Source organism: Prunus dulcis, chromosome 6 (assembly GCF_902201215.1).
Source record: "Prunus dulcis chromosome 6, ALMONDv2, whole genome shotgun sequence".
Taxonomy (NCBI): Eukaryota; Viridiplantae; Streptophyta; class Magnoliopsida; order Rosales; family Rosaceae; genus Prunus; species Prunus dulcis.
Genome location: NC_047655.1, coordinates 29,077,640 through 29,100,550, shown reverse-complemented (window position 1 = coordinate 29,100,550; position 22,911 = coordinate 29,077,640). Strand labels below are relative to the sequence as shown.

General features: G+C 38.5%; 7 protein-coding genes across 10 annotated transcripts; 6 read left to right on the top strand and 1 right to left on the bottom strand.

Annotated features, from left to right (window-relative positions):
* Positions 1–144: 144 nt before the first annotated feature.
* On the top strand, positions 145–3,361 carry LOC117630070 (protein MAIN-LIKE 2-like). Of its 2 annotated transcripts, XM_034362809.1 has the most exons (7): positions 145–313; positions 550–599; positions 1,283–1,365; positions 1,477–2,088; positions 2,186–2,368; positions 2,483–2,804; positions 2,933–3,361. In XM_034362809.1, exons 3-7 carry the CDS (start codon positions 1,285–1,287, stop codon positions 3,193–3,195), a joined length of 1,461 nt encoding a protein of 486 aa, XP_034218700.1. In that variant the 5' UTR covers positions 145–313; positions 550–599; positions 1,283–1,284; the 3' UTR covers positions 3,196–3,361. The 2 variants fall into 2 exon arrangements, with proteins under 2 accessions (XP_034218700.1, XP_034218699.1); XM_034362808.1 differs by lacking the exon at positions 550–599 and having other exon boundaries at positions 175–313; positions 2,933–3,359.
* Positions 3,362–3,471: 110 nt separating this feature from the next.
* LOC117630074 (U5 small nuclear ribonucleoprotein 200 kDa helicase-like) lies at positions 3,472–5,262 on the top strand. The gene is made up of 4 exons (XM_034362812.1): positions 3,472–3,656; positions 3,836–3,969; positions 4,050–4,133; positions 4,995–5,262. Exons 1-4 carry the CDS (start codon positions 3,522–3,524, stop codon positions 5,221–5,223), a joined length of 582 nt encoding a protein of 193 aa, XP_034218703.1. The 5' UTR covers positions 3,472–3,521; the 3' UTR covers positions 5,224–5,262.
* A 743-nt stretch (positions 5,263–6,005) lies between these two features.
* LOC117630071 (protein CHROMATIN REMODELING 4-like) lies at positions 6,006–8,294 on the top strand. Its single transcript, XM_034362810.1, has 4 exons — positions 6,006–6,238; positions 6,507–6,806; positions 7,165–7,878; positions 8,180–8,294. The coding sequence occupies exons 2-4, from the start codon at positions 6,618–6,620 to the stop codon at positions 8,234–8,236; spliced, it is 960 nt and encodes a 319-aa protein (XP_034218701.1). The 5' UTR covers positions 6,006–6,238; positions 6,507–6,617; the 3' UTR covers positions 8,237–8,294.
* Positions 8,295–8,307: 13 nt separating this feature from the next.
* On the top strand, positions 8,308–10,209 carry LOC117630636. Its single transcript, XM_034363331.1, has 4 exons — positions 8,308–8,617; positions 8,722–9,026; positions 9,120–10,085; positions 10,138–10,209. The coding sequence occupies exons 1-4, from the start codon at positions 8,308–8,310 to the stop codon at positions 10,207–10,209; spliced, it is 1,653 nt and encodes a 550-aa protein (XP_034219222.1).
* Positions 10,161–11,848, top strand: LOC117630072. The gene is made up of 4 exons (XM_034362811.1): positions 10,161–10,508; positions 10,810–10,862; positions 10,934–11,244; positions 11,348–11,848. Exons 1-4 carry the CDS (start codon positions 10,344–10,346, stop codon positions 11,614–11,616), a joined length of 798 nt encoding a protein of 265 aa, XP_034218702.1. The 5' UTR covers positions 10,161–10,343; the 3' UTR covers positions 11,617–11,848.
* A 1,162-nt stretch (positions 11,849–13,010) lies between these two features.
* LOC117630068 (sterol 3-beta-glucosyltransferase UGT80A2-like) lies at positions 13,011–18,923 on the bottom strand. Of its 3 annotated transcripts, XM_034362804.1 has the most exons (14): positions 18,690–18,923; positions 18,420–18,595; positions 18,070–18,321; positions 17,461–17,572; positions 16,774–16,944; positions 16,304–16,367; positions 15,939–15,996; positions 15,655–15,832; positions 14,786–14,916; positions 14,305–14,407; positions 14,134–14,210; positions 13,917–13,964; positions 13,680–13,829; positions 13,011–13,539 (listed from the first exon to the last, which is right to left on the bottom strand). In XM_034362804.1, exons 1-14 carry the CDS (start codon positions 18,805–18,807, stop codon positions 13,354–13,356), a joined length of 1,824 nt encoding a protein of 607 aa, XP_034218695.1. In that variant the 5' UTR covers positions 18,808–18,923; the 3' UTR covers positions 13,011–13,353. The 3 variants fall into 3 exon arrangements, with proteins under 3 accessions (XP_034218695.1, XP_034218696.1, XP_034218697.1); XM_034362805.1 differs by lacking the exon at positions 13,917–13,964; XM_034362806.1 differs by lacking the exon at positions 13,011–13,539 and having other exon boundaries at positions 13,713–13,829; positions 13,917–14,005.
* A 234-nt stretch (positions 18,924–19,157) lies between these two features.
* Positions 19,158–22,767, top strand: LOC117630069 (ferrochelatase-2, chloroplastic). The gene is made up of 9 exons (XM_034362807.1): positions 19,158–19,645; positions 19,803–19,946; positions 20,087–20,188; positions 20,546–20,649; positions 20,737–20,863; positions 20,955–21,107; positions 21,515–21,615; positions 21,798–21,999; positions 22,204–22,767. The coding sequence occupies exons 1-9, from the start codon at positions 19,289–19,291 to the stop codon at positions 22,426–22,428; spliced, it is 1,515 nt and encodes a 504-aa protein (XP_034218698.1). The 5' UTR covers positions 19,158–19,288; the 3' UTR covers positions 22,429–22,767.
* The last annotated feature ends 144 nt before the right edge of the window (positions 22,768–22,911 follow it).

Below are 22,911 nucleotides of genomic sequence, written 5' to 3'. Positions count from 1 at the left end.
ACATAATCAACTCTTGAAATAGAGCAACTTGGTTGACATCAAAAGTCCCTAAAAATTCATTACTTGCCATCAGTAAACATCATTAACTTTTTTTAAAAAAGTAATTTTATAAGGGCCAATATTTTAAAATAAAAATAAAAATAAAAAAGACAAAAATTAAGTGTCGCTTTGAGGGTACTACACTTAATAGGCATGGCCCGAGACTGAAAACCTCTGAAACCTCTGAAAATCTCTCGTCTCTCTGAAATCAAATCCCTAATCTCTCTGAAACCTCTCACCTCCACCGTCGCTGTCTCTTCTTCTTCGTCGCTGGGTAAGTGTTGAATAAGGTTTGAATTTGGATTTTTCGGTTAGATTAGAGGGTTTTGATTTGAGTTTCGATTAGAGTGTTTTTTATTGGGTTTTCTGCTAAATTGGGGGTTTGGATTTGAGTTGGTTTCTCCTAAATTAGGTGTCGGCTACATTAATTTGAGGGTTGAAGTAGGGGTTAAATAAGGTTTTTATTTTCTGAATTTCATATTGAGGGGGGGTTTTTCTGTTTTTGGACAGAAATTGGGCAAGTTGAGCTAGGGTTTTGCTGTGCTGGTGCTGCTATTTAGGTATAATTGAACTTTAATGATGTAATTAAATGTATATGTTGATTTTCTGTTAGGTTTGATTGAGACTGCTAGGGTTTAGCTGTTCTTTTGTGTGTTGGAATTGTTTACATGGTTTTCTGCTAGGATTGAGTTTAAATGCATGTGTTTTTTACTTTATTATATGGTTGGTTGGTTTGGATTTCTTGTTTTCTTGAATGATATATGTTTAAATGGCTGCTGTTTTAATGAAAAATGTTTGGTCTGATGATTGGTTAGGATTTGTTGAATGAAATATGTTTAGCTGGCTAATTGGTTTTGGGTTTATTAAGGCAGCTGAGGGGGCAGGTTTTATGGACTTTATCCATGAGCTTAAACCCAAATTCAAGATCCCTAATAGGGATCCTTCACATAGAGTAGACAGATTAAACATAGAGATCCTTCACATATAATTATTCTAGCTTTAATCTTTCTTGGTCTATTAAGGCTTTTGGGGCCTGAGATTAAATTAATCTGAGCTTATGGAATATAACGCAATGTAATGTCATTAAGGTGGTTTATACTCTGCTTATCAGTTTCCACTTTGGCATGTTACATGTGATTGTACTTTGTTTTTGTAACATTTCTGAAATGGTACATAACATATTTAACACTTTTGTTATTTACTCATCATCTGAAATTTGGGGTTTTCTTTCATTCTTTTGAAGTTATGGAAGCTCTAGATATTGAAGCTCTAGATATGGAAGCTCCGGTTCTAGCTCTAGCTCCAGTTCCGGCTCCGGCCCCACATGTAAGTAACTTATTGCCCATTTTATTTCAGATATTGCAAGGCTGGCCAGCAGTAGTATAACTAGACACTAATATGTGTTTTTTTATTTTATTTTTTATAAACATTTTTTAGACGCCACATGAACCGTTGAACAATTTGGTGCGTTGGCCAATAACAGAGGAACTTAGGGAGGCATTGACTAGGATAGGTTTAGGATTCTTTGAACGTTTTAAGTTCCAAATGAGGTTGGATTGTACCATGCTAAATGCTTTGCTACGACACTATGATCGTAATTTAAAGTGTTTTATCTTTAATGGTAATTCACTCTATTTTAGTTTAGTAGATGTCCTTCTCATCACCGGTATGCCGATTGACGGTAGACCGGTTATTGGTAGGATAGGGAAAACCGAAAATGTATTTTTTAATGCTTTTGGTATCGATCCTCCTCCAGAGTCTTTGGATGGAGGGAGGATTAGGCTTAGTTGGTTAAGAGAAAAGTATAGTAATAACCCAGTACGTCCAGATGAGGATGGGTGGGCACACTATCTTAGAGCCTACATCATGTATGTCATTGGGTCATATTTAATACCCGATGACTGCACTGGATTAGTTTCTGCCCAGTATTTGGGGCTCTTGGACAATCTTCAGGAGGTTGGTAGCTATGCGTGGGGCGCAGCCGCTTGGGCGAGCTTGTACAACTCTTTGGATCGAGGAATCGTAAACGGCTTGGCCTATGCTCTCATGGTAAGTACTTTAAACATCACCATTCTCACTTTAACTAAATTTGGATTTGATGTTTTAACTTATCTACTTTTCTGATCTTTGTTTATTACTCGTCCAGGTATTTGCAATAGAGCATATAAAGCCACTACGTACAGAGCTGATAGGGGAGACAGTGGATCTCCCGATGGAGTGTCCATTAATGGTGTCGTGGTCCCACCTTCTCCACAAACGCTTGAAGGCGAACACAGTTCCCAAGTTTGGAGTCTACATGCAAATTTTGGGGAACGTGACTGATGAAAATGTAAGTCATTTAAAAGACTTATTTAAATACAGTTCTTAACTAAATGCAACCGAATTTTGGAGCCTATATGGAAATATAGTTCTTATGTAATTTATGTTGTATTTACTGTTGTAGTTCATACAGCGGCCTTATCAGAGGCTTAGCCATACTCTTCTAAGGGAGGGTTATGAGCGTTATACCCTTCAGCTGGCTAAGGCATGCTCAGTGACTCTGTGCATCAATTATCACATAGTCGTCCCTCACAAACCAAACAACTATGCTAGGCAGTTTGGTTTCGAGAATATAGACCTGGATTCGATTCCAGAGCTTCCTGATGTGGTGGTTGAAGTAAGAAAGAAGGGGCCAAAGAAAGATTTAAATCTTGCGGACCACGGACACTTTCCCCTGTACATTAACAGCTGGCTTGGCAGGTTTCCTTTGAGAGGGCCACGAATAGGTATGTTCATTCTGGTTTCTTTAATTTTTTTTAATAATTCTGATTTTTATAGCCGCACGGCTCTACCAAATTTTTTTTATTTTAAATTTTTGATTTTAAAATTTATTTTTGTTTTATGGTACCTCCAGCTGGTTTGGTAGGTCCTCCATACGCTGTGGAATTGCTGGCGCTTGATGCACCTGACGTGCCTGTGCAGGCCCTTCATGACAACCCACCGCAGTCCCCGCATAACGGGCTTGTGCTTGCCCCTCATGATGGAGAGCCATTGATGGAGACAGCTTGCAAAACTACTTCCAATGCCCAATCATTTAATGATTCTAGCATTGCAAGGACTAAGCCCAAGAGAGATGTTAGGAAACCTATCATGTTTCAAGATGAGTATAGTCGATGACTTGGGACTCACGTTTGTTGGGCTGGACCTAGGACTTGCTGTCAGTCATTAAATATGGTCTTAATCTTCTGTTTCAGATTCTCTCTTATAAGTATGTTGTATGGACAACTCTTGTAATCCGACTTTGATTATATTTCAAAAACCTTGAGTTAGCTTTTTAGCTATCTATCTGCTGTTTTCTTTCAGTTGTCGCTATTCTCTGCGAGTTCATACTTGAACTGCACCAAGTGTTATTAGAGCGTCCTTTCTGCATTTTGCATCCTTCCTTGAGTTTAAAGCAAAGAGCTCTCATAGCAGATGCTGCACGTGCCCTGGACAAAGCAAAAATGATGCGCTTTGATGAGAAAAGTAGCAACTTCTATTGTACAGAAATTGGTCGAATTGCAAGCCACTTTTATGTTCAATGCTCGAGTGTTGAAACATACAATGAAGTGTTGAGACGCCACATGAATGAGACTGAGGTTATTGTTTTTGTGAACTATTTTATCTGTATATTTACTCTATTTTCCTACCAGTTATACCCCATTCTTTTCTTCTATCAAACTCGTTTTCAGAAAAGAATCCTACGCAAAAATTCCTAAAAATACACTTTAGAATTTTAAACATTAATATTTAAAAGGCAATACTATTTAAATTACAGTTTCTGAGAGTGAATCCAGAAGCAGGACTCTTCTTCTTTGATTCTAGTTATCTCCCTGTGCCCTTGCACAGCAGTATATCGGTATTAGTGAGCAGAATTTTACAGAACTGCAGAATGGTATATGCTACAAGAAGGTTTCTTTTTCCTTAGGCTCTCCTTTGTGTAATATATGTATTTGAATGATTATTTAACTGATTGATATTTTTTCTGCCAGGTTGTTGAATCACTCGGGCAAGGTTAACATGCAATGGTATTCCTTCATTCTCGAAAGGACACACCAAAAACAGCTCAGAAATTGGTATGCCTTTATATTCCATCTTCTTTTGTGGGTTTCTATTTGATTGAAATTCGTTTTTTGCGAGTGTTGTTAACAAACTAGTCGTGCTGACTTCATAAATGAGGAAGCTTCAGTTGGTTGCTGATGCAATTTCATAATCTGGATCAGTACGATTCCTTGCAAGTTTTGATTTCAGCCATAGTAACTGCCTTGATATTTGTATGATACGTTTCCTTTGGAGTATATGTGCCATTTCTTTTCTCTTATACTGTTTTTAGTTTTGGAGTTAATGATTTTGCTCTGGTTCAAAAAGGTAAAATCTATCAACAAAACATGACTTGAGTGAAAAATAAATATATTACTGTACTAAAAAACTAGGATCTGTATTGATGCAGTAATCATTGGAAGTTTGATATTACACATCTAACATAGAAACAGTGGCTTTCTAAAAAAGAAATAATAATAATATTAAAAGAAAGAATGGAAATAGGTTACTATTAACCAGAGTAGTTAAGAATACGATCATCCGAAATTATATTAGCAGTGTGAGTGGCAATTAGGATAGTTTTTGAAGTTCCTTAACATGTCAGGTAAATGGATTATAAGGACCATGTGGGTATAATTTGAAGGGGATGCAATATTACATATAATCTGAACGGATAAAATCTTTTTTTGACATTAAATTCTTATAGAGCAACCACCAATGTGGTTTATCATAGCAAGATGAACTAGTTTCAATTTTTTTTATAAAAGAACGCAACTGTTGCAAAAACCGGGATTTTAGCAGTAGGCGGCATCCCCTCTTGAGTTTTGAGTAGGTGGAACCATTCTGTTTTTGTTTACTATATAAAGAAGTGTTGTAAACTATAGGACTTCTTGTAGGGAGGTGAAGATGATTTTATGGCATCAAGCCAACAGTTGGACTAACATCATCGAGCTTTCCTTGCTTTTTCCTGGGGATGTATCTGTACTTGCCAGAGAGAATGATGCTCCTTGCTGTGAGTATGGCAACAAACTAGAATGGAGGCCTAGTCTTGATTTAGTTCTCGGTGGAGGCGGCATCAGAGAAGGACATAGAGGCTGTTGGGTTTCCAAATTTTTTATTTTGTAATTATATTTAATTTTGTTATTTGTGTTCATAATTTTTATTTATTCGTAAACTAAACTCAATATTTTTTTATTAATTTTTAAAGCTTTAACGAATGTTTTAAGTTAATTTGACGGAATGGACAACATGACTAACGGAATAGAACACAGGGATTAAATTGGTCAAATTAAAAACACGGGGATTAAATTGGCCAAATAAGTAAAACACAGGGATCATTTTAACATTTAAGCCATTATTTTGATACATGCACAAATAGATATGATAATAGTATAGCCGCGCGGCTATACTCTCACATTATAGTCGATCAGCTTTAAATACAATATTTTACCGTTATAGCCGCAGGCTAGAAATTATAACCGTACAGCCGCACGGCCATACTTTCTAAATAATTCGAACATTTTAAATATATTCGAACGAACACGAAGCATGCAGTCGCAGTGGACGGAACTTTCTCTCGCAGTCACTGCTTCGTCCTCCGGGTTCGGCGCTGAAAAAAGACCCAACCTGCCTAGGCGCCCGCCTAGCCACTACCTAGCCGCCTAGCGACAGCCTAGCGACCGCCTAGCGACAGCCTAGCCGCCGCCTAGCGACAGCCTAGCCGCCGCCTAGCGTCCGCCTAGCCACCGCCTAGCCGCCTAGCCGCCCGAGGCCAGCCTAGCCGCCCGCCGCCAGCCTAGCCGCCTAGCCGCCCGCCTAGGCCGACTTTTCAAACACTGCGATTGACTGAAAGTCTGAAACCCGAAATTGAAAAAATTTAGCTGCAAATTTGAGCTTGAGATTGGGAAGCCGAGGCAGTGAAGCACAAGTCAGGTCCATAAAAGAAGAGATCATGAGACTCTTAATTCATCCAATTCCATTCCTCTCCCTGTTTCGCGCCTTATATTCTTCTCTCTTCGCACTGACGACACGGCGCAGAAGAAAAAAAATACAAAATTTGCTGACTTGGTGTCTGTCTTCTGTGGAAGGAAATGATGAAGTTGTCCTATCATGGAGTTTCTATGGTCTTGCCAATAACAAGGTTCTGTGAATGGCATGCGTTTAGCTTCTCTTGCTTTGCTTATTCTTTAATATGCAAATGGCATTTATGCTTGTACCTCACTGCCTGTGTTTTAGGTGGAGAATGTTAGTACAATCTTTAATATGTTACTACTATTTCAGAGTAGTCGAAATCCGTCTTTTGCCCTTCAGCTATCATTGTGTTGCTACTCATAACTGTATACTGTATTAACTATATGAGTCATGACTTGCTGTTTACTTAATTGGACATTCTTCCTTAACATATGCAGGTTATTCTGTGTTGAAATGAGACTGAACATAGTGGAATAAATACAAATTTCATGTGAAAAATGCGGTCCTAGAGTTTGGAATTGCAGCAAGATTTCTTTTTGAAAGCTTAAATGTCAGGAAGCAAAGTGTTGCTAACGTATAAGCGAAAGCGGCAATCAAGAACAGATCCTGTACAGGGACATGAGTGCCATAATTCACTTTTTGTTGCTCCCGATGATACTTCTTTAAGCAAACCACCAGACTTGCAAGTTCATTTGATTGATAAGCGTTCATCAGAACATTATAACAGAAATTCTGCGGTGAGATTTTAGAAAGTTGGAACCTGTTCACTTTTTTTAGTTTGTTTCATAGGCATATATGTTGTATGTCAATCATCTTTTGTAGATAATTTAATAATCCATCCTTCCCTATTTTTCCCCTAATAATTTCGTTCTTGAAAAAATACTGAAAGGACAAAAGGTTTTAAGGGATTACCAGATACCACCAGAATTTGCCCTATTCAACCAACCCTTGAAAGCGTATCTGGTTGAGATGAACATTTAGATTTGGTTCTTTAATTCAGGTTTCTACGAAGATCTTCTCTTAGTTGTCTTAGACCTATAATTTGTTTTTAAGGTCATCGCTATATTCTGTCTCACCTGCCTCTTTTTCTTGCAGGTATGCCATGTATGTTTTGTGTGCTGTGTCGGGGGTAACCTGAAGCACTGTGGCAAATGCCTTCAGTCGTATCATCTCCAATGCCTAGATAAGCCCCATAAAGAAATGAAACACACTGAAGTATCTGGCACAAGACAAATATCAATTAAATCCTTTCCGACAAGTCTTGATGAGGTTCCCACCCAAAGGGATGCATATGGGAATAAGTCTAGTGGCAAGAAAGTTGGCTCATCTTCAAATGCTAATGCTGGAGCATTGGTTGATTATAATAATGTTGGAGGGAGGTCAGTTTCTCAATTGGTGATGAATTCCGCTGTAATTACTGCTGATTTTGTCAGACAAAAATCATCATCAGCAGCAGCAGCATTTGAAAGAAAAAGCAGCTCTGAATGTGATGGTAGCTCACCAAGATTGAATACATCAAACTTAGAAGACACTGATTCATTCTCTAGAAATAACTTAGATAAATTAGGTGGTGATTCAGCTGCGCAAAACAAGTTGACCACCCCATTGGTTACTTTCTGCCGAAGGAATAAAAGAAAAAAGGATATGGATGAGTCTAATATACAAAGGAAATCACTGCCTGTGGAAAATAGCTGCTCATTGATAACCAAATTGAATAATTCTGTTTGTACTAATACCAGTTCTTATGAAGAAACTTCCCCTGAAAACTGCTCAGTAGATCATGAAGCAGATTTGAAGCACTCCAGAGAGGTATGTCATATGAAGCCTATCTTTTGTCAATTTGGAAATAATGTATCTGCCTATGAGCACAAACACAATCATGTGAAATGAGAATTAGAAAATAAGATGCGACATGGAAAATACATTTTTGTTTACATATATTCTATAATAATACATATGTATAAAAACAAGGTCAGAATAAAAGGTGCATCATTGTTAGTGCTTAGTTCTCCTCGAGTGGCTGACTGACTCCACTATTATGTGCGTTCTTAACCCGATACTTCATTTCTGTATGTAATTTGTAATCACCGATCTAATTTCTTTGCTACAGATCTTTGATTTTAGATATGCTCATGCTGGATCTGCTGCCGCTGGAACTAAAATGTAGGTTCACATTAACTTCAGAACTTATTGGTTTCTTATATTTTAATTGCTTACTTCATTCATCGGGACAGTTTGATGCATGAAGAAGAACAACTGCATGATGAGGAAAAAACAGGCAGTGCCGCCTTACAGCAGGCTGGAAAAGTTCGTGGCCAGAATGCTCAAAGTGCAATGGATGTTGAAGTTCTTTGCACGGATCATTTAAGAAAAAGTAGTGATACTAGAGACTCCTCTTCTGAAGCTGTAACTCTATGTAAACCAGGAAAAACCCATGCATTGATAAGAGATGAAGCTCAAGATTTATCAAGTGATGATCTTAAAGCAACAGAAACCCCTCATTTAGGCAGATCACTTCCTTATTTGGACTTCTCTGTTATCCCCACTGGTAGGACTTCATTAATTTCTAGGAATGCATTTGAACCAGTAACATTATCAATTCACATTATGTTTAACTTACAATACTTTATCTGAAAGAATTCTTACTAGCAGATTCGCGTGGCACTGTGGAATGCAATGTTGACTTAAACTTGAGTTCTCAGAAGCAACCTGACCTGGCCGTGCCAAAAACTATGTGGGACTCCTTGGATTCTACTAGCAGAAATAATGCCACTGTATTGCATGAACTGTCTCCTCCAGAAATGTCAGCTGCAAGAATTGAAAGAGTAGAAACTCATGCTTCACGGTTACACAAAGATGCATTTGAATTTTTAGAAGTTGCTGACAGCTGCAAAGATGATGATAAAGTTAGTCCTCTATTTTCCAAGGAAATTACACCCAAAAACCAATGTCTGCAGGTGAGTGTTGTAAGTCTTGTTGTTTGAAGTTTTGGGGATGATTTGGCTGTCAACTAATCTTATTTTACTTTTCATGTTTGGAATTGATTCCAGCTATTTTCAGAAGAAAAAACCAGTGACATTTTTCGCCCGGTGACAACACAGCCTGTGGCGGCGTCTTCTATAGCTTCAGAACAAAGAAAAATTCTTCAGTTGGGAGGCAAAAATAATCAACCAGAACAAGAATCTCCTCTGTTACTAGGTCTATCCTTACCAGAAAACCCTTTAACTGCAGGATGTGCAACCAATACCTGCTTCAGTGCGTTTCCCTTCTTGAACTCTGTCATTGAAACCAGAGAATTTATCCGAGATGCAGCACTCCAATCTTCCTCGAGCCATTTATCATCAGTATTGAGACACAGGCTTATGCATGATAGCATTGCAAGCCGAGCAAGAGCTTTCAATGAATGGAGTAGTTTTCATGACAAATGTAAGCCATATAGTACAATGTGGTCTGAAGAGGAGTTGGATTTTCTATGGATAGGTGTGAGGAGACATGGAAGGGACAATTGGGATGCTATGTTAAGGGATCCAAGATTGCACTTCTCATCATGGAGGGTGGCAAGGGACTTAGCTGAGCGGTGGGAAGAGGAACAGTCAAAACTTTTGAGTGGCATATGTGTTCCTCAATTCAAGTACTCGATAGCACAAGGCAGTTCTTTGGACTACCACTACTTCTTGGGTCCAAAAACAGGAATCTGGAAAGAAAATACAGCAGATGAACCCGGACTTTCATTTTGCAATGTTGATGCTTGTAGAGGAGGTAATGCCTGGAGGAGGCCACTATTCCAGCCGGCTTATACTTGCAGTAATGGCAATGAACACCTCCAGAGGCCTATTAGTTACACAAAGAGGACATCTCATTTTGGTTTCCGAAGGGAGAAGTATGACGAGGTTCCCACCCAAAGGGATGCATATGGGAATAAGTCTAGTGGCAAGAAAGTTGGCTCATCTTCAAATGCTAATGCTGGAGCATTGGTTGATGATAATAATGTTGGAGGGAGGTCAGTTTCTCAATTGGTGATGAATTCCGCTGTAATTACTGCTGATTTTGTCAGACAAAAATCATCAGCAGCAGCAGCAGCAGCAGCAGCATTTGAAAGAAAAAGCGGCTCTGAATGTGATGGTAGCTCGCCAAGATTGAATACATCAAACTTAGAAGACACTGATTCATTCTCTAGAAATAAGTTAGATAAATTAGGTGGTGATTCAGCTGCGCAAAACAAGTTGACCACCCCATTGATTACTTTCTGCCGAAGGATTAAAAGAAAAAAGGATATGGATGAGCCTAATATACAAAGGAAATCACTGCCTGTGGAAAATAGCTGCTCATTGATAACCAAATTGAATAATTCTGTTTGTACTAATACCAGTTCTTATGAAGAAACTTCCCCTGAAAACTGCTCAGTAGATCATGAAGCAGATTTGAAGCACTCCAGAGAGGTATGTCATATGAAGCCTATCTTTTGTCAATTTGGAAATAATGTATCTGCCTATGAGCACAAACACAATCATGTGAAATGAGAATTAGAAAATAAGATGCGACATGGAAAATACATTTTTGTTTACATATATTCTATAATAATACATATGTATAAAAACAAGGTCAGAATAAAAGGTGCATCATTGTTAGTGCTTAGTTCTCCTCGAGTGGCTGACTGACTCCACTATTATGTGCGTTCTTAACCCGATACTTCATTTCTGTATGTAATTTGTAATCACCGATCTAATTTCTTTGCTACAGATCTTTGATTTTAGATATGCTCATGCTGGATCTGCTGCCGCTGGAACTAAAATGTAGGTTCACATTAACTTCAGAACTTATTGGTTTCTTATATTTTAATTGCTTACTTCATTCATCGGGACAGTTTGATGCATGAAGAAGAGCAACTGCATGATGAGGAAAAGACAGGCAGTGACACCTTACAACAGGCTGGAAAATTTCTTGGCCAGTGTGCTCAAAGTGCAATGGATGTTGAAGTTCTTTGCACAGATCATTTAAGAAAAAGTAGTGATACTAGAGACTCCTCTTCTGAAGCTGTAACTCTATGTAAACCAGGAAAAACCCATGCATTGATAAGAGATGAAGCTCAAGTTTTATCAAGTGATGATCTTAAAGCAACAGAAACCCCTCATTTAGGCAGATCACTTATTTGGACTTGTCTGTTATCCCCCACTGGTAGGACTTCATTAATTTCTAGGAATGCGTTTGAACCAGTAACATTATCAATTCACATTGTGTTTAACTTATAATACTTTATCTAAAGAATTCTTACTAGCAGATTCATGCGGCACTGTGGAATGCAATGTTGACTTAAACTTGAGTTCTCAGAAGCAACCTGACGTGGCTGCACCAAAAACTATGTGGTCCTTGGATTCTACTAGCAGAAATAATGCCACTGTATTGCATGAACTTTCTCCTCCAGAAATGTTAGCTGCGAGAATTGAAAGAGTAGAAACTCATGCTTCACGGTTACACGAAGATGCATTTGAATTTTTAAAGGTACTCTGGATCCATGTACCCAAAAGTTCCCTGCACTTCTGTGGTTAAGTGAGTTTTGTCAAGAGGAATTGATTTTGAAGTCCCAAAGTCAGATATTTTAGCACTGTAGCTATGGTCTAGAAGAATGTTAGAAGACTTGATGTCTCTATGGAAGATGGGGATTGAAGCTGCAGAGTGCATATATGATACTGCTCTGGCAACTTCACAAGCGATCCTGAAGCAATGTTCCCATGAAAGTGAGAGTGTTTCAATGTGCTTCTGCTTGATACAGTGCTTTGTATTTGGAATGATATTTGTTTTACTTGTGAAACGTTTTCAGTTTTTTTTTAAAGGTTAAAACGGTTACAGTAAGTAGCACCTATAAAAAGCGTTGTTTGACTCTTTGTTGCACATGATGAATTAAGTAGGATGATGAGTTGGGTTGTGAAATGAGTTTAAGGCTTTTGATAATGTTATTGAATGATGAAACCATGATATTGGAGGATATATGAGTTCGAGCCTAATTAAATTGGGATTGGGCAGTTTGATGCTCATGCGAATGTAGATCAAACAAGTAGTCATTGAGGATGGATGATGATGGTGACGTTGGAACAACAAGAATCCAACTGATCGCCTTTTTATTGTCTCTTGCCTTATCGCTGCTCTAACTCTATCCCCTCTTCATGTGGATTGACATAGTAGCATGTCCAATGAAACAGGTGATACTTGTGATTTAGGTCTATTCAGAAGGTTGACTCTATCCCCCTCTTCATGCCTGGTGGATTTTTGAGCTCCATTAATGAGAGAGCATCTTCAGTATGTGCAACTATTAGGAGTCAGAGCAACAAGTCCAACCATGGAAATGCAACCTCCGTTGTTTAACAGTAGAGCCGCGCGGCTATACGCTATAAATAGAAATTTTACAAGTATAGCCGAGCGGCTATATTCTATAAATAGAAATTATAAAAGTATAGCCGGGCGGCTATGCTATTTAAATACAATATTAGGAGTTAGAGCAACGAGTCTAAGCATGGAAATGAAACCTCCGTTGTCACGGGAAATAGTGGTAGCACTGGGGATATGTCCACATAAAGCACAGCTGATACTCATCAAGCTGTTAATCTCTCCTCAGTTGATATCTATGGAGTTTGGTGACCCTATTCCTCTATTATTATTTCTGATGCATCATATATTGTTGCTTAATTGTTGCACGTGCTTGTGTTTCATGTAGGTTTTTGAGACCGGAGGTGGGTCTTTATTTATTCAGAAAGGTGCCGCACCATAGAAAAGCAAAACTTTTGTGTCTCCTCCTCCAGTTGCTATTCTACCTGCCGGAATAGGGAATGATCTGGCTAGAATTTTCTACTAATCTTCTGCTTGATGATGTCAGGTTTGTAGATAATGCTGTAAATTGGGAGAGGCAAGTGCATAGGGTTGCAAGACTAAGAAAGAAACTGTGTTTGTATAGTGCAGCGGCCAACGGCTCTATTTTTAAGCCATCAATATAGTTCTTAAGTCTCCTGAAGAATCGTTCAGCTTTGTAAATTTCCAAGCTCCCTACCAAAGCATCACATCTTTCTCAGTGTATTAAAAACACTTCCAATAACAGTTTTTACTGTCCTGGCGGAAGTGGCCCTAATAGACATCATCTAATAATGAAAACAAAGGCATGTATAGAAGATTTGTTTGACGAGCAAAACAAAAACGATGTAATGTTAAGTAACCTAGTAAGAGGATATCAGAATTTCACATCTCTGATGTCTTGCACATGATAGGAAGAAAACATCGCTGTGGACTAGTGAAGAATCATGTGTAGGAGGAGGAGTAGCCAAAACACCTCCTGATGGAAAATAAGCCTTTTCTAGCCGGCAATGACTCGGGTTTATCCTCAGATTTATTGTGAGGAAAGTGCCTATGAAAGGCATTCACTGCTCCTGTAACCCCATCTTCGCCATCCATGGCCTTGGCAATTTCAACAGCACGCTCTTTAACCTTTCAACCGAAAATAGTTATTTCTTTGTTAATTTAATCTATTAAGGTCCACACTAGGGATTGAAATAACAGAAAATAACCGGAGAGTTGTGACAAGTATTTGCATGCACTTGGAAGTTTAAAAAGAAAATGGTAAATACCTTTGGATCTAACATGAAGTGTATGGCATCGACCAACTTTTCAAGCGAGAATTCATCAGCTGGAATGGGTGCAGGACCTACTCCTCTGGCATGCACCCTCTCCCCCCAAAATGGCTGGTCCCCAAAGAATGGTACAATTGTGGTTGGACACTATAGAGAACACAGAATATGAGCCAAATGAGTAACTGAATCATTTACTAATGTAAGACGCCCCAAGAATATAGCATTATCAGTTACCGCAGCTTTCAGACCAGCAGCAGTTGTCCCAGCACCCCCATGATGCACCTAAGAAATTTTTTCATATCCAGTGAGAAACCGGGAGTAGCCTAGTTATCCAAGGGGGGAACAAAACAAAAAAACGACAAAAAGGTGCATCAAGTTCATGTGACGTTCTGAACACCAGTGCAGTGAAATCCCAACCAAATTAAAAAGAATTAAAAGCATTGAAATTTACCACAGCAGAGCATCGTTGGAATAGCCAATCATGGGGGCAATTGTCCACTAAATACACAGAATCACTTGGTTCTGCCACTGAGAAGAGAAACATATGAAGGCTTTCATATGTAAAGAAGCATAAGAATACAATGTGCTTGAAATTAATCTTTTTTTAAGAATCAAGACTTACAATTACCAAGGCCACCCCAGCCTCGGTTGATGATGCCTCTCTGTCCAGTTATTTCCAGAGCTTGAAGAATAATATTGGTCATTTTCTCTGGTTCTTCAAGAGGCTAATGCAATACACATAAAAAAAAAATTTAGCAAGCAAGACAATTTACCATTTCAATCAAATGTACAATCAAGTAACCATAACTATGCAATTCAGAGGTATACTTTGCACGTATTAGACATGCCTCAGTCAAATTAGATATTGAACAACTGAACAACCAAAAGGTCGATTTGTCATCTGTCATGAATAGACCTCCACAACCTGTTTGTTGGGGACCAACATGAAGGTGGTCACTCTTTGGAGATTGTGGCTTTGGTTGATTGTTTTAATTGGAAAGGAACAAGTAATTTTTTTAGGGTAAGGACAAAACAGAGCTACTCTGGGATAGAACTGGGAAAAGAATATTAAACATGAATAGAGAAAGCTGCAACAAACTCACAAGGCTACCAAATCCAATATAGACAGGCTGTTCACCAGCTTCAAGCCACTCCACAAGTGAATCTGGGGGTTCATAATTTGAAGCAAGGTCAAGAAAACAAAAACCAACAACATCAACCTTCAGTCCCCAATCTGCCAAACAAGTAAAACGTAGAGCATATCAGCAAATAATCAGCATACTGTATTCTCATTTGGTCAAGCTGGTCTATTTCTACCACATTAAATCCTATTCCTGAGGCTTCTGCAATATTATCAGCATAATATTGCTAGAACAAGAAGAAGCCCATGTAATAAGATATGCTTAATAATCCAAAACCACCATGAGGATTCTGAAATGACCATGTATCTCTATCATATCTTCAGCCAGAAATTAAAAATAAATAGTCTGAGTAATGGCAGAAGGCATCTTCTGGTACTGTTTCTCCATATTAAATGAAATTATGACTTTAGTTTACTTTTAATGAAATAAATTACCTCGAAGATTCATAAACTAGTGGAGGGATCTAGTAGACAGTAGATTGTGAATCACATACATTTTTAGCCAACAAGATTATCAACATACTTTAAAGTGCAAAACAAGTAAGAAACAAGGTGAAGAGTAGTAAGGAAATCCACAAGGAAAAAAATAGTAACAAGCTCTCAACAGATAGTTGCAACTGGAAGTCACTCAACACCTAGTGGGCAATGCATTAAAGTACTGTAGAAATAAAGGCAACCTCTGAGCAATATGGAAAGAAAGGCTGAAATTAATCTTCCATTACGACATTCTAAATGAACAGTTCAACTTAGCATAGCAGAAATCTGTGACTTTACATCATGTCAATTCATGCAAAGTTTTCATCTGAAGGAAAAAAGATTCAAACATATGACCTTTAGGTTTGGGAACAAGATGAGGACTCCATATATACCCATAGGGCACGTCAGGAGGAGAACTATAGTATCCACTTAAATATGTGATAGGTCTCAGCTTCAGCATTTTCTTCCTAAACTCATTTATCATGTCTCGAATTCCTAGCCAAATTAATGCATCGACTATTTGATATGATAGCTGGAAAGAAAAGAAAAATGTTTAATCACAAAATATAGGACTGGGCAACAAAAGCATCAATATAAATCCAAATCAGTAAGATTTATAAGTATCATATGAGACTCACTCTATATCCAATTGGTTGCTTGACACGGGATAGAGGATGAGGGAATTCACTTGTAGGCCTAAGCAAAGGTAAATAATTATTAAGCAATTGATCAAATATGCAAAGTTGATAGGGAAGACAGTAAGCAACATGCAAACATGAAATAATATTGGATGCAAAAGGACCCTTTTGGTGCCTTTCCAGGGTCACTTGTTTCTCAGCACATTTAACATATATACATATGTGACGAAGAGCTCCTGCATTGATAATCTACTGTGTCGTTGAGAAATATCTCATGAACAATGTATGATGAAACTGTTAATCAACAAATTAATCATTTAATAAAAAAATCAGAATTGGATTTTAACCCAGAAGACAATACTTACGTCCATGGCATTGTGAAAAATATATGAAGTGGTACTTTTAATGCCTCAGCAACATCAGAATGCCCTGGAAAAATGTTTGCAAAGTTAAGAGTCTACTAAATGATATCAAACAACATAAAATTCATTCAGCTTTTGATATCAAGTTAAACAGTTCAGATGTTTAATTTAATAGATCTTCTCGTTATTGTAATTTCCAAAGAACATAAACATGGAGACTTTTGGAGCATTAAGTGCTTCAGACAATTTCACCATGCACCCATCAATATTGTCAGAGGTAAATTGCCTTGCGCGTATCAATAAGTGAACAAAGGGTCTTAATTATTTCAATGGTAATAGAAACCTCAAGCACACAAACACCATGGACTCTTAGTTCTTAAAGTCAAATATTGTGTGTGGCCAATGCAATTTTTTTGAATAAGGCATTGATACTTGAAAACCCAAAAGAATAAAATAAGATGACCAAATCTAACCATATGCTGGCGGGTTGGCAATTATCGCATCTGCTTTAAATGGAACTTCAGAATCAGGATCAGGTTCCTTGCATGCAGGAAGTAAAGAAAAAATGATTTCCTTTATTTGATTTCGCTGAATTGATATTTCCGAAGGTCCTGATGGCAAGAAACCCTTATTCTTGACCATATCTGTATAGAACAAATACATTACATCAAGGCAAAACTTATAATATGCTTACATTTTCTTATAAACCATAAGAACTAGTATCTCAAATTTAATATATAAACAAACTCATTTTATGGACCAACATACCCAAAACCCCCACCAAAGAAAAAAGAACATAAGTGTATAGAAAGAATGGAAAACATGTCAAATTATCAAAAGAACAAGCCATCAAGCCGGTGCAAAGTTTTAAAGTACAAGAAACTTCTACTGTTTGAAACTTTTAAGGCAATCCACATTTGTGTGTTTTTGAAGGAATGCACAGAAGCCTGAATCTTCAGTTCCATATATCCAAGATTAAAATGATTCAAGCAAGCAGCACCTAAAACCTCAATGTCAAAACAAGTTTATGAGTAGACTTATTACATAATATATTTTTTTAGCAATTACCAAATGAGGGAATAAGCAGACCAAACACTCATAAAAAAGTACACAGGATATTAAAAAAAAATAAAAGGTTGGAAAACAAACTCTGCACTTACAACCAGCAAGAACTTTTGGATCTCCACCTAAAGGAAAGAACTCTAACCCAGCAGTAAGGACGAAATCTTTGAAATTTGCATGAGTTGCTAGCCTAACCCTATGGCCATATTCCTGCAAGTAAAATAACACATCCATCAATCCACATAAAATAAGGGATACAGTTCCAAGATCACGCAAAAAAATATGCTCTATTCTCAAAAACTTTTATTGCCTCAGAAGTTTCCATAACAAAAAATAAAACTCTAAAATTACTCAACTAGTATCCAGCGTTGGCAGTGTCATATAAGAACATCCAGGGTTAAGTAAATGGATATGAGCTACTTCAAAAAGTTTCAAAGAATACAGAAATCAATGGCATGCAACAGTTTCAACAATAACCAACGGGTACAATCCCAGCAATAAATCAACAAAGCAACTGAAATTTCAAAACAGCAAGAGCTGGCATTTCAATTGATACAACAGTATAGAAAGCTTAGAAAAGTGGCGTGGGAATGTAGCCAGCAAAAAAATCACAAATTCACTTACAATTAATGTCAACATTCCTAAAGATTGTACATAAAAAACCATGAAAATTTCACTGATAAGTTCTGAAAAGCTAAATATAGAACCTGCAAACTTTTTCCAATGGCAACAAACGGTTGTACATCTCCTCGTGTACCGACAATAAGCATTACAATTTGCAGCGGACGTATATCTAGAACTTCAGCTTCTGTTTCACCAGAAGAAGGTTTTTCATCACAAGGTTCACCGTGAACAACTCCAGTTCCAAAATCCAGCTGCTGTGGTTTAATATCTCCCGGAACGTCAAACTGTACAGTCCCGTCATCTTGAACTCTTGCCAGGCGGTTTATATATTTACGCTGCATAAGTGTAAAGCAGTGATAAATCCTACAAATTTCAAGCAACAAAATCTATAAAACATTATTAAATTCGAAAAATAAGTAAATTTTTTGCGTACCTTCTTTCTAAAAGGAGTTTTGTGGTCGAAGAGTTTGGCTAGAATCGCAGCCAATGCCTGATTATGAGTCAACCTCGCGCTTGCAGTGAGCTGACTCGAACTAGAACTCGAATGCGATGATGTTCCGACGGCCGATAATTCTCCAGACGTTCTCTCTGTTTGCAAATCCCTCTCAACTACGCAATCCACATTTTTCCAAAAAATCAAAATATAATTACGGAAATACTTCAATAATAACAAAGATAATGATGAATAAAAAGGCGAAGAAACCTGAAGAAGCGGTGGCATTGTCGACATTCGGAGGAGAGACTTCGGCTGCGAAATACACAGAGTTGTCGCTGGAACTACCGGAATGGCTTCGGCGATCGTTGGCTGAAGACTCCGCCATGGATATGGGTTTGTAAATTGCAGTGAGAGATTCTCAAGGTTAACGATGAGAATGGGAAAGGTATCGTAACGTCCTTCTGGTTAGAGTTGTTGTTGTCGTTAACCGTTTAAGGCACCAAAAAGCGAAAAGGGCAAATGAAGAAAAGAAGATAGAGGAGAGGTCACGTGGAGGACCAAACGGTTGGAATTTGCAAACTTGGACACGTCTGCCACTGAGAGGGCGCCAAATACGATGTATTAAACCCGAACGACCCGACCCATGAGTTTTTCACGGCCCGGGTTAACACCCGACTGAATTCGAATTCGAACCCTCATCAGAAGTGAGTGAGAGTGGCTTCTAACAGTCCACGTGTTCTCACTGTGCACTCAACACCCATAGCCAAACACCTACCTATCTTTTCTCTTCTCTTCTCTTCTCTTCTCTTCCTGTATGCTGTCGTTTACCTCTCAGTCTCAGTGGAGGGCTCATCAGAGCTCGGGCAATGGCGGCTGAATCCATAGCAATGCTACCCTGGACCATCTCCTCCTCCATTCCATCCGACCACAGGCTGCTGCCACGTGGAGGACTCTGCGTCTCTCAGAGTCACAGCTCTGCAGCACCTTCTAGAAATTGCGTGGTTGCCAGATACTCGTCGACACAATCTTCGTTGCTCTTCTCCAAGTACTCGCTGCGGAAATGCTTGCGGCCGCTAAAAGCGTTGGTGGCTTCGGAAACTCTGGACATTCCTACGACGCCGTTTACTGGCGATGATAAAGTCGGAGTCTTGTTGCTCAACCTTGGTGGCCCCGAGACTCTTGACGATGTCCAACCCTTCTTGTTCAACCTCTTCGCAGACCCTGTAACTTCTCAAGCTCTGATTATTATTTTTTTTCTAGTTTTAATTACTGAATTTTAACAAAAGGCCATTAATTTGAATTTTGTAACTTTACTGTGCATATCAATTAAAGTTGCTGTTTTGAAATGGTGATTTTGAGTGTATGTAACAAAATGGGCAGGATATCATCAGACTGCCAAGATTGTTCCGTTTTCTTCAAAAGCCGTTGGCGCAATTTATATCCGTTCTCAGGGCACCAAAGAGCAAAGAAGGCTACGCCTCAATTGGCGGTGGCTCTCCTCTTCGACGAATAACTGATGCACAGGCATGAGCTCTAATTTTCTCTTCACATCCATTGACCAAGTTTTCTTAAATTGCATGCAGATTGTAGAAAGAGTAGTGTTTTAAGCTTAATGGAAATGCTATCTAGTCAGAAATTCATTGGGTACCCTTTTCTTCCTTCAGGCTGAAGAGTTGAGGAAGGCTCTTTGGGCGAAGGATGTCCGGGCAAAAGTGTATGTGGGTATGCGTTATTGGCATCCATTTACTGAAGAAGCTATCGAACAGGTATTTCTGGTCAACCTTAATTCTGATTTTCAAGATATCCGTTAATGATATCGAAGCTAATGAATTATTTGTACTTTGAAAAGTAAACAAATCTATAGCTTATGTTGAATCATTCTACATCAACTTTAGTTCACCAATTACTCGAAACTTGTAGTTCTTTCTTTATATACGATGCCACCTGATTATAGTAGTTATTCTGCACTTTTGTCAAGTTTTAGTTGAAAATCCAATTCACCAGGTAACCTGCAAATTTGTTATCTGGCATTTAGGTTTTTGATTGTGCTCTATCAATTCTCAAGCTAGTTTTGTGAACCAAAGTTCATGGATCTTCTTGTTGGTTTCAAAACAATTTTGTAGATAAAAAGAGATGGAATTACAAAGCTTGTTGTCCTTCCACTTTATCCACAATTTTCAATATCGACTAGTGGTTCAAGCCTTCGGCTTTTGGAGAGTATATTCAGGTGATGTCTAACTCTAGCCATGTGTTTCCTTATCATTGCCCTACAGTATAATCTTTAATTTGACCATATAGTTCGTTGGTTTATCAGGGAGGATGAATATCTAGTCAACATGCAGCACACAGTAATACCATCCTGGTACCAGCGTGAAGGGTACATAACGGCAATGGCAAATTTGATTGAAAAGGAGCTTCAAAGTTTTGATAGCCCTGAGAAGGTATTGTTAACTTCTTCTTTTTTCACATTGTTAAAACTTGTTTTAGGTGGCAAATGGCTAAGATTCAGGTTCATGGAAATGTGCATTTTAGGTAATGATATTCTTTAGCGCACATGGGGTGCCACTTGCATATGTGGAAGAGGCTGGCGATCCATACAAGGCAGAGATGGAGGAATGCATAGATTTGATCATGGAAGAATTAGAAAAGAGAAAAATAACTAATGCATACACCCTTGCCTATCAGGTGCGCTTGTGCTTTTAATTTGATCTGATTTAAATGTCTCCTGATTTAGAACTATCTATAGGTAAATTTCACTTTGACGTGGATAATAGAATACAATATTGGTAAATCGTCTTGTTCTTAAAGAAATGCATCAGAACGTAATCCTACACAAAAAAGAAAACTAAAGACTATTTCAGAATAGGAAATAATGATAACTCCTAGGAAACTTAACTTCACTGGAGGTCTGGATTTTGACTTGCTCTGATAGGGCTCTCAAGAATAGGGATAGGTTTTTCAAAGATCATCTACAAAATAGTGGAATACTTGTTATTTCATGTGAGATTTTTCTGATTGTATTCTATGTCTATCTTCTACATACAAAATATATTATTCATGACATGGTTGATAGCTAGTGAATGTTCTTACAGAGCAGAGTTGGACCTGTGGAGTGGTTAAAGCCTTATACCGATGAGACAATAGTTGAGCTTGGGCAAAAGGGAGTTAAAAGGCTGCTGGCAGTCCCTATAAGGTAATTGTTGTCAGTGTTTTCTCTCTCTTCCCGCGCCCGCGCCCCCCCCCACCCCCACAAAAAAAAACCACCATTGATAGCTGTATATTAGCTGCCCCCACTGCACGGACGCAAACCAGACAATCATATGTATGAATCGTGGAACTTAGTTTTGTGATTAAAGTTTGATGCTTGATCCACAGCTTTGTCAGCGAGCATATTGAAACTCTAGAAGAAATTGATGTTGAGTACAAAGAATTGGCTATGAAATCTGGTATAGAGATTTGGGGGCGTGTTCCTGCACTAGGATGTGAGGCCACCTTCATTTCAGATTTGGCAGATGCTGTGATTGAGAGCCTGCCATATGTTGGAGCTATGGCAGTCTCTAATCTTGAAGCTCGACAGGTAAACTCCCTCCTGAACAATGTTGTGTCTTGTGTTTGTCTTGCGTGTACATGGGTGTGTGTCAGTGGCAGAGAGAAGCTCGTGAAGAGTATCATGTTTTGTTTATTTGTCCCTGCTGTTTTTTTGTATTGAAAACCCATCTTGGATTGGTCCTTACTATACTTTATGCTTGTCTTTGGATGACGTTTGGGTATTTTCTCGCAGCCTTTAGTACCACTTGGGAGTGTGGAAGAGTTGTTAGCGGCCTATGATTCACAGCGTAGGGAGTTACCAGCACCTGTGACAGTTTGGGAATGGGGTTGGACAAAAAGTGCCGAGACATGGAATGGAAGAGCAGCTATGTTGGCCGTGGTTGTTCTATTGGTGCTAGAAGTCACCACCGGGGAGGGGTTTCTGCACCAATGGGGCATATTGCCCATACATCGCTGAATCTAATCCCCCTTTCCCTCCTCCTCCCTTATCCTTTTTATTCTTCTTTTTCCTTTTCCTAAATGTACCTATTCATAATATGAAGCCGTTTTCTTCTTTTTTCCCCGTACATGGTTTACGTTACATTACATACTAAGGCATTTGAGTCCCTGCTTACATGATCAAATATAGGCTGTTGAGGTGCAGCACTTTGTGTGGAGGCAAAAGTTGAAAATTTGTATGATATGTATAAGTGGTCCTGCAATCCTTCTGTTCACAGCCTCGTGAATTTTCATGTGGTGGTAAGCTTTGTGCTCTCCTTGACAGTTTCTTCTTTTTATGTACAAAATAATTACAAAACATACAAGGCCCGGCCCATGGATAAATTTTGAACCAAAAAAGGAAGAAGAAAAGCCCACGGATAAAAGCCAGTGGGCCATTAATGTAACACTAACTCCTATTGGGCCCAACGGATAGTGACGTGTCATATCGAGGTCGCGTGTC

What these genes read in the sequence shown, in the direction of transcription:
- LOC117630070 (XM_034362809.1), top strand. Translation starts at nt 1,285, where the DNA reads ATGGAAGCTCTAGATATTGAAGCTCTAGATATGGAAGCTCCGGTTCTA. An exon ending in GCTTGGCCTATGCTCTCATG is followed by an intron (nt 2,089 to 2,185) that starts GTAAGTACTTTA and finishes TTACTCGTCCAG; the next exon opens with GTATTTGCAATAGAGCATAT. An exon ending in TTTGAGAGGGCCACGAATAG is followed by an intron (nt 2,805 to 2,932) that starts GTATGTTCATTC and finishes TGGTACCTCCAG; the next exon opens with CTGGTTTGGTAGGTCCTCCA.
- LOC117630074 (XM_034362812.1), top strand. Translation starts at nt 3,522, where the DNA reads ATGATGCGCTTTGATGAGAAAAGTAGCAACTTCTATTGTACAGAAATT. An exon ending in ATGGTATATGCTACAAGAAG is followed by an intron (nt 3,970 to 4,049) that starts GTTTCTTTTTCC and finishes TTTTTCTGCCAG; the next exon opens with GTTGTTGAATCACTCGGGCA. An exon ending in CAAAAACAGCTCAGAAATTG is followed by an intron (nt 4,134 to 4,994) that starts GTATGCCTTTAT and finishes GACTTCTTGTAG; the next exon opens with GGAGGTGAAGATGATTTTAT.
- LOC117630071 (XM_034362810.1), top strand. Translation starts at nt 6,618, where the DNA reads ATGTCAGGAAGCAAAGTGTTGCTAACGTATAAGCGAAAGCGGCAATCA. An exon ending in ATTATAACAGAAATTCTGCG is followed by an intron (nt 6,807 to 7,164) that starts GTGAGATTTTAG and finishes TTTTTCTTGCAG; the next exon opens with GTATGCCATGTATGTTTTGT. An exon ending in ATTTGAAGCACTCCAGAGAG is followed by an intron (nt 7,879 to 8,179) that starts GTATGTCATATG and finishes TCTTTGCTACAG; the next exon opens with ATCTTTGATTTTAGATATGC.
- LOC117630636 (XM_034363331.1), top strand. Translation starts at nt 8,308, where the DNA reads ATGCATGAAGAAGAACAACTGCATGATGAGGAAAAAACAGGCAGTGCC. An exon ending in CTTCTCTGTTATCCCCACTG is followed by an intron (nt 8,618 to 8,721) that starts GTAGGACTTCAT and finishes TCTTACTAGCAG; the next exon opens with ATTCGCGTGGCACTGTGGAA. An exon ending in GGAGGTCAGTTTCTCAATTG is followed by an intron (nt 10,086 to 10,137) that starts GTGATGAATTCC and finishes AAAAATCATCAG; the next exon opens with CAGCAGCAGCAGCAGCAGCA.
- LOC117630072 (XM_034362811.1), top strand. Translation starts at nt 10,344, where the DNA reads ATGGATGAGCCTAATATACAAAGGAAATCACTGCCTGTGGAAAATAGC. An exon ending in GCTGCCGCTGGAACTAAAAT is followed by an intron (nt 10,863 to 10,933) that starts GTAGGTTCACAT and finishes TCATCGGGACAG; the next exon opens with TTTGATGCATGAAGAAGAGC. An exon ending in TTGTCTGTTATCCCCCACTG is followed by an intron (nt 11,245 to 11,347) that starts GTAGGACTTCAT and finishes TCTTACTAGCAG; the next exon opens with ATTCATGCGGCACTGTGGAA.
- LOC117630068 (XM_034362804.1), bottom strand. Translation starts at nt 18,807, where the DNA reads ATGGCGGAGTCTTCAGCCAACGATCGCCGAAGCCATTCCGGTAGTTCC. An exon ending in TTTTTCACAATGCCATGGAC is followed by an intron (nt 15,997 to 16,303) that starts GTAAGTATTGTC and finishes ACCTTTGCTTAG; the next exon opens with GCCTACAAGTGAATTCCCTC. An exon ending in CTGGGGTGGCCTTGGTAATT is followed by an intron (nt 14,211 to 14,304) that starts GTAAGTCTTGAT and finishes TTCTCTTCTCAG; the next exon opens with TGGCAGAACCAAGTGATTCT.
- LOC117630069 (XM_034362807.1), top strand. Translation starts at nt 19,289, where the DNA reads ATGGCGGCTGAATCCATAGCAATGCTACCCTGGACCATCTCCTCCTCC. An exon ending in GACGAATAACTGATGCACAG is followed by an intron (nt 19,947 to 20,086) that starts GCATGAGCTCTA and finishes TTCTTCCTTCAG; the next exon opens with GCTGAAGAGTTGAGGAAGGC. An exon ending in CTTTTGGAGAGTATATTCAG is followed by an intron (nt 20,650 to 20,736) that starts GTGATGTCTAAC and finishes TTGGTTTATCAG; the next exon opens with GGAGGATGAATATCTAGTCA.